Raw genomic sequence first — 12,340 nt, forward strand, 5'->3', positions numbered from 1 at the left:
AAAAAAAAAAAAATGCAATTGCTCCAACAGTACTTTTTCTACTTTTCAATCAATAGGATGCTTTTTAAAGCTTACATTTCTCTTTGGACACTTTAAGTGACTGATGAGACAAAAGAAAAAAAGCAAAGATAAAATGACAGTATAGACACTCCTCAAATCCTATAATGAACTCCACAGGGCACCCAATTTTGATGTATTAGGATTTTTTTTTTTATAATGAGTACATTGTTGGAAATCACATTTTCTATCTGCAGGAGCTGGAGATGAAACTGAGCTGACATCTTACCTCTTTGTAGTTAATTAGCAAGAGAAAAGTAGTATTTTGAATCTTGTATGGGAGAAGAGAGGTATTAGTCATCCAGTGCTCCTCCATTCCCTTCAAACACCTGGATCTTTCTGTCTGCTCTTTGATTTGGTTTAACGGCTTGGATGGGTCTTGTTGGCTGGGAAAGATAAGGGGAGTTGAGCAATGGTTATTATTTAAGGAAAAAATAACTATAGCTTACTTCTCCCTGTCATCTTCCCTGTAGGATAAATAAAATAGGTCAGGCCTTTTGCGTTTAAAGAGCCATTCCTTACCTGGGCCCAGACTGCAGGCAGTACCCAGGCTGCGGAATTTTTGTTATCACCTTATTAACATTTGTCACCATTGAATCCCCAGCACTTAGTGCAGTGCCTGGAACTTAGTAGGCATTCAGCAAGTATTTAGGAATTTAGTGAGCATATAAAACAGTGTGTTGACCCAGATATCAAGGTAGTAATGTTGTATCTAATACCTTTCTGGCTGAGTAAAAGGTAGAAAAATCTAGCACAAAGAATCCTCCACTCTGATGTATTTAGTAATATCAGATCATGTACCTAGTCCTGAGGGATGACAGAGGAGAGCCATTTCCATGACTCCTCTTCTCAAGGAATTCACCATTTATACAGAAAAACTAAGCAAGTGCTCAAAACCAGTCGGGACTCCTCAAGTGTTACAAGGTGTGAGACTGATCCCAAGTGAAGAAGAATTTAAGGAGGGTGGAGAGCAGTGGTGTTTGGAAGAGAAACACCATTTTCTGAGTGCCCCCCATGGTAATTGCTACATATATCATTTCTTTCATCACAGGGACCTGGGGAGGATCCCCAGGGAAGCCCAAATCTGAGCAAAGTAGATCCCCTAGGATTCCACTGACTGTGCTTTCCCTGCTACATCATACTTCTCTTCCAGGTCCTGTACTCAGGGAAGGCTTCCTGGAAGAAGCAGCACCTAAGGACCTTGAAAGTAGGGGAGGGCTTTGATTGCAGGTGGAGGGAGGGCACGTCAGGCTAGCAGACTAGAGCAGCTAGAGGTGGAGTTGGGGATACAGACTGTCTAGATCAGGGAGAGAGCGTGGGGTAGTGAGATTGGGACCCCAGGGCAGAGGACAGTTATGGAAGAAGCAGCTGGAAGCGGAGTGCTTGGACAGTGGCCAAATTCTCTGTCATCTCAGTTGCTTACAAGCTCTGAGACTTCCAGCAAGTTATTCAGTCTCCTTAAGCCTGGCTTTCTTATCAGTAAAATGGACATAATAATATAATTTTGCTAATTGCACAGGGAAGGTGGCTATAATACTAAAATGAATTTGTGGAACTTGGCAAATAATACAGTGCTATGTTTAAATGCAGAGGGTTTGTGGTTATGTTGGGTGGAGCAGGGGAGCTTGGAGGATGGGCCAGCTAAGGGGCTTTTCCAGTGACAGGACATGATAGCAGGCCTGTGGCACTGCTGCAGAAAAGAAGAGCTCCCTGTGCCTGTCCTTCCTGAATTTGTGCTTTTGCTTATGGCCATGACCCTGCCCTGGATGCCCTCCCTGTCCTCTTCCACGAAGCACCCCTGATTACTCACAAACCCACCTTACTTAACGCTGCCCTCTAGTTGTCTGTCTGTGAACCATGTCCTGCTGGGTTCAAGTCTAGTCTCTGCCACTTAATATGTATAGGACTTTGGTTTCTTTTACCTCTTTGCATCTCAATATCTTCCTCCAAAAAATGGGAAGATTGTTATTTACCTCAGGGTTTTTGTGAGTGTTAACTTCATCAATACATATCAAGAGTTTAAAACAATGCATGGTGTTTAGTAAGTGCTACATTTATTAAATGTATTTTCCTATTCATATTTCTCTGTTCCCCCACCCATCCTCATTTATTCCATAGTAAAGGGCATTAAATTAGTGAAGCAAGGAGGCCATTGGACTGAGGCGCCTCTTTTTTTTTAAGATTTTATTTATTTATTCATGAGAGACAGAGAGAGAGAGAGAGAGAGAGAGAGAGAGAGGCAGAGACACAGGCAAAGGGAGAAGCAGGCTCCATGCAGGGAGACGGATGTGGGACCTGATCCTGGGACTCCAGGATCACACCCTGAGCCAAAGGCAGATGCTCAGCTGCTCAGCCACCCAGGCATCCCATAGACTGAGGTGGCTCTAATGCTGTAGGACCTACATAAGCAAACAGGAGTCTAGGCGTGCAAGTGCCTTATGGTTACAAAATCAAAATGCTAAGGACAGCCAATCACAAGCAACTGACTAAGCTTTAAGCTTTAGCCAGTCAAAGAGTTTTCTGTATTTGTTCCCACGTGTTCTCTATATAAGTTTCTTCCCACTTCCCACTCTCCTGTCTGTAGAGTGCTCCTAACCACTTTTGGTTTGTCACTGCCCGATTTGCATAGATGTTTGCTCATGGAAACACTTAGGATGTTCAATATGCTTCAGTTTATTTCTTAACAGGGGTGAATATCCTTCCCCCTTTCCTCTCTGCCCTCCCTGCTCTCTCCCCTCCCCTCCCCTGCCCTGCCCACCCCTTCCCTTCCTGTCTGCCTAACTTTCTTAAGGCCTGTGGGACATCCAAGTACTTCGTGATAACTGAGACAGCAAGTACTTGGATTCAGGAAAGTGGAGGTTGAGGGCTAGCTGCTTAAGTAGTGCACCAGGCTCAAGATGAGTGGTTTTCACAGTTCAGTTACTATTAAGAATCACCTGGGGAATTGTGTAAAAATACAGGTTCCCAGACACTCCCCCCCAATTATGAAATAATAGCAATAGTAGTAATAATAACAATATTAACCATACTATTATGAATAAAGCTAGTATTGGATGGGCTTCCATGTGTGTCATGGGTCAGACTACCCTAATTGCTTCCTGTGGATTCTTGAACTAATCCTCCCAATAGTCCCTGAGGTGAGTGTTATGAATATCCCCATTTCACAGCTAAGGAAGCTAAAGCCCAGAGAAGGAAGAGCTTGGCCAAGGTCACACAGCTGGTAAGTGGCCATGAGGCAAGCCCAGGAGGCCAACTTGGCCCAAGCATGTGGCTGCATGCTTTTTCGGCCTGAGTGGTGCCTGGCACTCTGGGTGTAGACAGACAGGCACCTGTTGACTATGGTGTGTGGCCCGTGGCTGGATCATGACATGGGGAGGGGAATGAGCAGGCCTGGAGGCCTCTCATTGCCATGCAGATATAGCAGAAGCCCTGCTCACAGCAGCGGGGTACCCATGTAGCTAGGGTATCTGCCGGGGACCAGATGGGTGACCCCTTCCCTGGCCCTCCCCACAGTAGCAGCAAAGAGCCCCAGGAGCCCTGACACTGGAAGTGGGATCCATGTGCCCAGATCTTGCCAGCAGCTTCCTTTCTCCACCTCCAGTCCATTTCTCTTTGCTTTTCTTCTCTGTGTCTCTGTTAAGCTCCCTTCCAGAGGGCAGGGGCTCTGCTCTCACTCCCAGGCTTTCCCTCACATACTGGGACCTGGAAATCCACACAACCCATGCAGGTCTGGGCTGCCTGGCTTGTCTTCGGATCCCCTCTTGGGCAGGCTCTTATGCCACACCCAGGAGCCTCTCACAGGCTCAACCTGGCCATGGCACAGATGGTCCTGCACATTCTCCTTATGGAGATCTCCTCTGCATCAGATTTGCCCACCCTGTTGGGGATGGGCCACCATTCCTACAGAGGATTTGGAGTGTAACTCTTGACCCCAGCTCACTTGCTTATCTCGCTAGCGGTGTGATTCTGACCACTCAGACTGCCACCTCTTGGCCTGTGGCTATTTGACCTGACAGAGGTGGCCTCACATATCCTGAAAACTGCAGCCCAGGGGGCAGTGGGAGTCTTCCACTCTTCTCAGTTCAGGAGGCTCTGCACTGTCTCCTGAGTACCACAGACTCTGACCAACAAAGGTTCTTGTCCAAAAGACATTGTCGACAGCTATAATAGCACAGTAGGTAACAGCTTGTCTAGGGAGGCGAGCTTCCTACCTGCTTCCAGAGGTGGCTTTTTACCTGAATTAAGAACTTTCTCATTAAACCCCTGTCATTTTTAGTTCTGATTCTGCAGTGGGGAATCACACATGATTCATCACAATTCATCAAGAGTGAGAATCTGGGTCCTTGCCTGGTGTGGACAAAGGCCCAACTATGGTTCCTACTGGGGCTGGAAGGTGTTGGCTGGGACCTCACCTTAGCACCTGTGTCAGTCCTACATGTACTGACGCATGTACACAATGAATTGCCCATAACGTGCCCCTCTGCATTCATTCACCTTTCTTTGGGGTCATGAGGTAAGGCAACACTGGAAGTGCTCAGAGGAGACATTTGTCCTTTTCATTTCCTTTCAAGATATTTTTGAACAACAGTGTTAAGAGAGTGTTAAAACACCTCTAACGCTGCTGCGCATTGTTAACAAGCACGTTTGCACATCACATCTATCATGCTATTTGCACGATGTTATATGAAGAAACAGCTCAAAGTATTTTTAAGATATAGCCTTTTATCTCTGGAAGCACCAGAAAGTATTTGCAGATTGGTCTCGGGAATCAAATTAGCCTAGCACATTGGTGAGTTCCTGGAGGCCTGGGCATTTCTGTAAGTGGTTTCTAGCCCCTTAATCCTTTTGATCATTTGCACTGTGTATTTTTACACAGGCTCTTGTACTTTGGAGAAATAAAATAAAGAAACTTAAAGGTGAGTTTGGCGAGGGCTTCTCCCCACTGTTTGTCAATGCAGATGGATGTTGAATTTTAATGGTAGTAGTTTCTTTTAAACAACCAAGCTTCTTTAAACCTCTCCACAAATAATGTCAGTGCTCAGATTATGTCTAAAAGTGTTTGCAGAAATCTTTCCTGACCCCATATTGCTACCACAAAAAAAGAGCCTAATCCTGGAAAATAGTCTTGACAGCCTGGATGTCAATTACCCTACAGCCGTGATTTCTCATATGGGCCACTGCCTATGTAACATTTGCTGTCACTTGGTGACTTCAGGGGTCTACAATCAGGAGCCTGGCTTGTGGTCATAAACGAGATCTTCATTGGTTGACTCTTCACTAGATCCTGTTACTTACAGGTTGTGGGATGTTGAGTGAGAAAACCTGTGGAGAGGACTTAGTTGCCTCATCTTTAAAATGGAGACCACATTTCTCTTGTAAAATGATTGTGAGAAATATTAGTATGCCCATGTTCATAGAAACATTATTCACAGTAGCCAAAAGGTAGAAGCAACCCAAATGTCTACTGACCGATGAATGTATAAACCAAATGTGGTCTACTCACACACACTGGAATATTACTCAGCCTTAAAAAAGAATGAAATTCTGACACGTGGTATAACATGGGTGAACGTTGAGGATATTACGCTGAATGAAAAACAGTGTGACTTCACTTTTATGAAGTACCCAGAGCACTCCAATTCATAGAGAAGGAAGTAGAATGGTGGTTGCCTGGGGTTGGGGGTAGGAGAGAAATGAGAACTTGGTATTTGATGGATGCAGTTTCAATTTTGTAAGATGAAAATGTTCTGGAGATGGATGATTGTGATAGGAGCATAACAGTGCAAATGTACTTAATGCCACTGAACTGTATGCTTAAAAGATGTTTAAGATGGCAAATTTTGCTATGTGTTATGTTCCACAATAGAAAATAATTGGGAAAAAAATTGTTGTGAGCATTAAAGAACATCAAGTAGGTAAAGTGCCTGCCCATTTTGTCAGATTTCAGTGAATGGTAATAGTTTTTACTAGGGTTAGGACATTGTTTTAATGGTTACATGATACTTATTATGTGGCTATCCCATACTTGGTTTCTTTTTTTATTTGACTTTTGGATTTCTTATAGTACTCCACTATTGTAGTAATGATAGAGTGAATTCTTTTTTTTTTTCATATATGTATCTTTTCAATTATTTAGGGTTATGTCTTTGAGATAGATTTTCTAGGTCACTTAGGGAAAGGAGTGAATTTTAATCTTTGTGGCTCTTGATAGATATGCCTGTGGGGTTGGAAAGGGCATGGTTGTATATGCTGTCACCAGCCAAGTAAGGGTGCCAGTTTCATAGTCTCCTCACCAGCACTAGGTACGTTTTTAAGCATTTTTACAAAATGTAATGAGAGATGTTATGTTTATGTTTCAATATGAAAAGGTTGAGCACTTTTCAATCTTGATTTACTTTTATTTCTTACTATGTGTCCTGCCTGTTTACATCTTTTGCTTATATTTCTAGTATGGTTTCTATGCTTTTCTTACCAAAATATATGTCATGCTTATTATGTATTATTGCTATTGTTAATATTTAGAGTTTAATTCTTATGTAGTTAAATCATTCATTTAAAGATTTCAAAATACAAAATAAGATTTTAAAGTAGGATCAACAGTGTTTTATAATAACATTACTATTAAATTTAATAATCTCTTCCCATAATTCTCCTGATTCTTTTCATAATCTGTGAATATAAAATCTGTTTATTTGCTTATTTACATGACTGTAGTATTTCAATTAAAATTATGTAGAATGACCAATTAATTAAAAATATTAATAACCCAATATAAAAAGGATATTACAAAACTTAGAGCAAATAATTTAAAATTAATAAACATGACTATTTTTACCTTACCATAATTAAATTCATTGAAAATAAAATGGACACTATTATCCAGCTATAAATTGTTAAGAGTTAAAAACATTGTAATAGTGACTGAGACTGGCCCTGAAATATGCTGTCAATAGGGAGAGAAAATTGGGTCAACTTTACTGAATAGCAGCTAAGCACTAGATATCAAGAAACTTAAAAATGTTTGTAAGCATTGGTTTAGAAATCCCACTTAGGTTAACTGTGACTTGAGACAGTCTTGGAAATGTGGAAAGATATTTACACTGATTGATAAAAATAGGATCCAGTCTAAACCTCCAATGACAGGGGATGATTGAATAATAGCACAAACGTCTTTGGAATGTTATATAGTCATTATAAGTAGCATTTCCTAAAAATTTCAGTGATATGGGAAAATATTCATAATATTCTGGTAAGAGGAAAAGAAGCATGATGCGACGATCACAATAAAGCAAATTGGGGCAGCCCTGGTGGTGCAGTGGTTTAGTGCCGCCTCTGCCCCGGGACATGATCCTGGGGACTTGGGATCGAGTCCCACGTCGGGCTCCCTGCATGGAACCTGCTTCTCCCTCTGCCTGTGTCTCTGCCTCTCTCTTTCTATGTCTCTATGAATAAATAAAATAAAAAATCTTAAAAAAAAAAATAAAGCAAATTGTGCCTGGTGTGGTGGTATGTGGGTGTGTATGAGCCCACGTGCACTTGTGTATCTCTGGTACATATACAGAAAGAGATGTGTAAAAAAGATTGATAGCACTTATTTTATGTGGCCAAAATATGTGATTTAAAAACTTTATTTAAATTCAGTTTACCAGCATATAGTATAACACTCACTGCTCATCTCATCATGTGCCCTCCTTAATGCCCATCACCCAGTAATATGTGATTTTTATTTCCTTTTTTATACTTCTGTAATTTTCTAAGCTTCATGTTGTTTGTAAATTATTATTTCTACAATCAGAAATTAAATATTAAAAAATATGAAAGATAATAAATATATGTTTTATTCATTTTGTGGATTCGTGTTCACTTTGCTTTCTTTGGTTTGTTTATTGGATGGAATCCTAGACAAAAAAACAGAAAGTGTTTAAGTTATGGTTCAGCTCTATGTGACCTTGGGCAAACGTAATTTCTATGTATTTCCGTTTTCCCATTGGTAAAATCATTGTGAGAATTAAGGTGAGATTACCAACCTATGGGCAAACACTTTTGCAAACTAAGGTAAGGTTCAGTGGATTCCCAAACCACTGTGAGGTCTGATGATTTGTTAGGACTCACAGAACTCACTCAGAACAGTTATCCTCAGAGTTATAGTTTATTACGGGGAGAGGATACAGATCAAAATCAGCCAAATGAAGAATCTGCATAGGGCAGAGTCTAGAAGGGTTCCAGTGCCAAATTTCTGTGTTGTCCTCCATGTGTTATTATTAGGGCTTCATTCCATAGGTATTATTGATTGATTGCCCACTGGTTGAACTGTCTTTGGGTCAGCTGATTCTTTGTTACCCAAAGTCCCCAGTCTCAGCACATGGTTGTCTGTCTGGCACAGCTGGCCGTGACCATAACACTGTTGGGTGTGGCAGCCCTACTGTAAGATTCCAAGTGGCCAACTTCCACCCTAAGACTGTTGCAGTGGCCAGCCCCACCTTAACAAAGGACATTCCTGTCAGATATGACATAGATTACCTTCCAGAGGCCAAAGCAAAGAAAGGCCAGGTATCTCCCTGGGCAAGGCTAAATTCTTTACTGCATATAAGGTAACTGGAAAGAGATGTAAAACAAATTTAAATAGATGATATGTATGGAAGGTCCTATTATTTACTATATTCTAACACTGTAAAATAAGGAGGGCATGAATTCCATAGGTAGAAGTGCTACTTCAAATACCCACTTTCCTGATCTACAGAACACTGGAGACCACCTCTGAGAGTGGGCATGCTAACAGAGAGACCTTCGCTGTGGTAGTTTTGTTTACCACAGAGACAAATTAGGCTGAGAAAACACTTGCCACCCCGCTGGGTATGTGAACCTGACCCTTGCCTCTATGTTAACAGCACAGCAAATATGTCCCCCCGTTAATGAATTTATCTGATGTGAATGAGATATAAGCCTGTTTGTTACAGGTTTCTTGATCTGGCACCATGTCACCCTGTAGTGCAGCCGCGCTTGCTGCATATAGCGTGGAGTGATGATAAAAATAAATTGGCTCATTCCCCTCACCGAGCTTCAAACCTTGAACAGTATGTCAGGCTGGATCCATACGGTTTCATAGGGGTGAGATAAAAAAAGAAATGAAAACTCGAGTTTGTTTTCTCATGAAATGAAAGAAAAAATTAGAGCACAATGATGAGAAGTCATCATCCTCACATCCTTGTGCCAGAGGACAACTGTATGCTCTTATGGAGACAGAACCAGTGACAGACTTCTATGAAATCATTAGCTAACGTACAGTTATGCTCCCTCCCTTCCTTCAGAGGGAAGAATTTTAGCCCCGGTCTGGTCTGGTGGTTCTTTGGAAGCAGATAACTTGTAGTACATTGGTGTTGTCAGTAAATTTTGGTTGTACGTTCTGTTTCTTTCAAGGAAACACTGGCCACGCAGAAGTAGTCCGAGTGGTGTACCAGCCAGAACACATCAGCTTTGAGGAACTGCTCAAGGTCTTCTGGGAGAATCATGACCCGACCCAAGGTAGATGAGTGAGCCAGTATTTAATTATCTTACTAATTACAGCTGGGATAATTAGTGTTTGAGCTGCATGGAAGAGATGAACCTTGAAATCACACAGGAGCTCAAGAATATGATTGCAGACATTTATTGACGGAGGGGAGGAGGGGCTGGGGAGCAAATGGGGGAGGGGGTGGAGAGAATAAAGGCACAGCCACAGTCTGCGCTCCTCCCCCCTTTACAGCTGTCAGGGGTGGGGAGATTCCCACAGAGAAAGACGCCAGACAATAGAGATTCGTTCACCTTTGATTATTGCATTATTCCTCCTTAATGCCGTCTTTTGTCTACAAAATTAAAGTGTCTTTCTAGCAGCTCCAAAGTTTTCCTGATTTATGGTTCCTTTATTTCCCTGAATTTAGCCTTTCTCATCTTTTGACGTTATCAGGTTTCTTTCTTTCTTTCTTTTTTTTTTCTTTAATGTCTGTGGGTGATAAAAAAAAAAGAGAGAGAGAGAGAGAGAGAACATAAAGGTAAAATGCAGTATTCAGTATGTCCACAGTGCTTGGGTTATTTAAATATTTAATTCGTCTTCTTTGGACTTTGTTATATGGGGATATTAATATATTTGGGCTATAAACAATAGTGGCCAGAAATTTTATTGGAATGTGCACACAAGCAAAAATCCCCTGTTGGCAAATATCATTTGTAATATTCAATAATGAAGCAATTTCCAGATTTCATCCTAACAGCCTTACAAGCACTGCCTTGCCAATATGATGATCTGATATTATGAGGCTATGAACTGAAAAGTCCTATATAATAGAAGTGATTTTCACAAACCCTGTTCATTTAGCAATCAGTCCATTTAACAAAAATATTTTCCTTTTGGTGTCAGGTTTTTTGGTAGTGGGTATGCTGTGTTGGCTATTTCTGAAGAAGGGATCTGTCTTTTTCCAAATGTGCAGTGTTCTTTGTGGTGGAATTTAAATAGAACCCCAGCAACACAGAGTGGTGGGTCTTGAGTTCTGGTTCTAAGTACCACCCAGTGCGTGGGTGATTTGCTAGAGGGCAAAAGTCAGAGCTAAGTCAAGAGTAGCAAATGATGAATGAGTCAGGGTAATGCAGGTACAGGACCCAGGCAAATCCATCAGGGTGGGTGAAGGCCTAGGAAGGAAGCCAGGAACAAGCTTTCCTGATTTGATGGTGGGGCGGCGGTTGGAGGGCGGGTGGGGGGAGATGTTTCTAGCAGGAGAGCCATGAGGTATGGGGCAAGGGAAGTAGAGGACTGGTAGGGTAAGAATACTATAATCAGAAGTTTCAGATGTCACCCTGTTTTGGACTACTGGACCAAGCCTATCATATGAAAAAGGTAAGCCTGACAAACTTAAGGTTGGCTGACCAGGAAGCTCTGACGGTAAGCAGTGTAAGAGTGATGATGGCTAAGAGCTTATGCTGGTGAGGTGGCATTTGCCTCTCAAAGCCAAAGGTCAGGGCAGGATGCTCAGAGCTCCAAAATTCTCCATAGAGACACACATTAGGAGCCCAGGGAACCTGAAGTCATGTAGGGGACAGGTTGCTCACAGGCCCACAAGATTGGGTGTGTGGCCTTTTGCCAGGCCATCCATAGTGTCATGTCCTGATACAATCATTTCATACTTAGCTCTGGCAAGATTTCAAAAAGGGCAAAATCTGTCATGCACTTCTCTCTCCTTCCCTCTCTTACCTTCTTTCCTATTTTTATCACATCTTTACCAGCACACTTCAGTTAATTATGTCATTAGATACTGGCCTCTGAATCTTAGGGGGAGTTCTACTTTTAAAACTGAACCTTGAAAGAATCTCTTGGTCTTCCCATCTCATGTATCAAATTTGTCTCAACTGTGCCTCAGTCCTCTTTGAAATTCTTTGTTTACTGTGTGTATTATTTGCTATATACTATACACATACTATACTTGCTATACACTACAGATTAGGTGGCTTAAACGACAGAAATTTATTTTCTCACAGTTCCAAAGGCTGGAAGTCCGAGATGAAGGCCATGGCAGGGTTGGATTTTTCTGAGACCTCTCTCCTGGGCTTGTAGACATCTGCATTCTCCCTGAGTCCTCACATGGTCTTCCCTCCATGCGTATCTTTGTCCTAATCTTCTCTTTCTATAAAAACACCAGTTAGATTGGATTAGAGCCCGCCCAAATGACCTGATTTAATTTTAATCTTTAAAGACTCTATCTCCAAGTAGGATAATATTCTGAGGTACTAAAGGTTAGGGCTTTAACATATGAATTTGGAGAAGATACAGTTCAACCCATAACACTGTCTAATAAAGTAATAGCTTGGTATACTATTCTTCCAGAGGTATTTTGATTCTAACAGAAGGTTTGTAGACTCATAGACTGGAAGAGACTTAAGAGGTCACCTGGTTAATCTTCAGCTTCAATTCTGTAAGTCAAAAGATGAAATTACTGCTGATGGGTTTCATGGACAATAGGATTTGATTGTTGAGTGACATATTTTTTACACTGATTTTTAGACAAATTATGCACGTAACGGGAGAGTTTTTCTACCCTTGCCTATGTCTGTTTCTACTTAGAATAGTTCCTGATGCAGTGTATACATTCACAGATATAAATCACAGGTTATCTGATCTTCCCATGTTATTACTAGGATTACTTTTGTTGGATAGTTTAGTGTAATGGGCCCTGGTAACAGTCTTTAAATGCATTCCAAAGTTTCTTGTGATACTTCTGGAAAGTGGCCTGTGGCCTGGTCAATCACAGTATCTTTT

At 41.5% G+C, this 12,340-nt stretch overlaps 1 protein-coding gene across 14 annotated transcripts in view; it reads left to right on the forward strand.

Moving 5' to 3' along the window:
• The window catches only part of MSRA (methionine sulfoxide reductase A), a 426,469-nt gene that overhangs the window by 267,752 nt on the left and 146,377 nt on the right, over positions 1-12,340 (forward strand). For all 14 annotated transcript variants that reach the window (XM_072719626.1, XM_026007825.2, XM_072719623.1 and 11 more), the window contains one exon: positions 9,475-9,579. In XM_072719626.1, coding sequence (XP_072575727.1) covers positions 9,475-9,579 — 105 coding nt within the window. The remainder of the gene's footprint in view (positions 1-9,474; positions 9,580-12,340) is intronic.

The sequence above is a fragment of the Vulpes vulpes genome, chromosome 9 (assembly GCF_048418805.1).
Source record: "Vulpes vulpes isolate BD-2025 chromosome 9, VulVul3, whole genome shotgun sequence".
Taxonomy (NCBI): Eukaryota; Metazoa; Chordata; class Mammalia; order Carnivora; family Canidae; genus Vulpes; species Vulpes vulpes.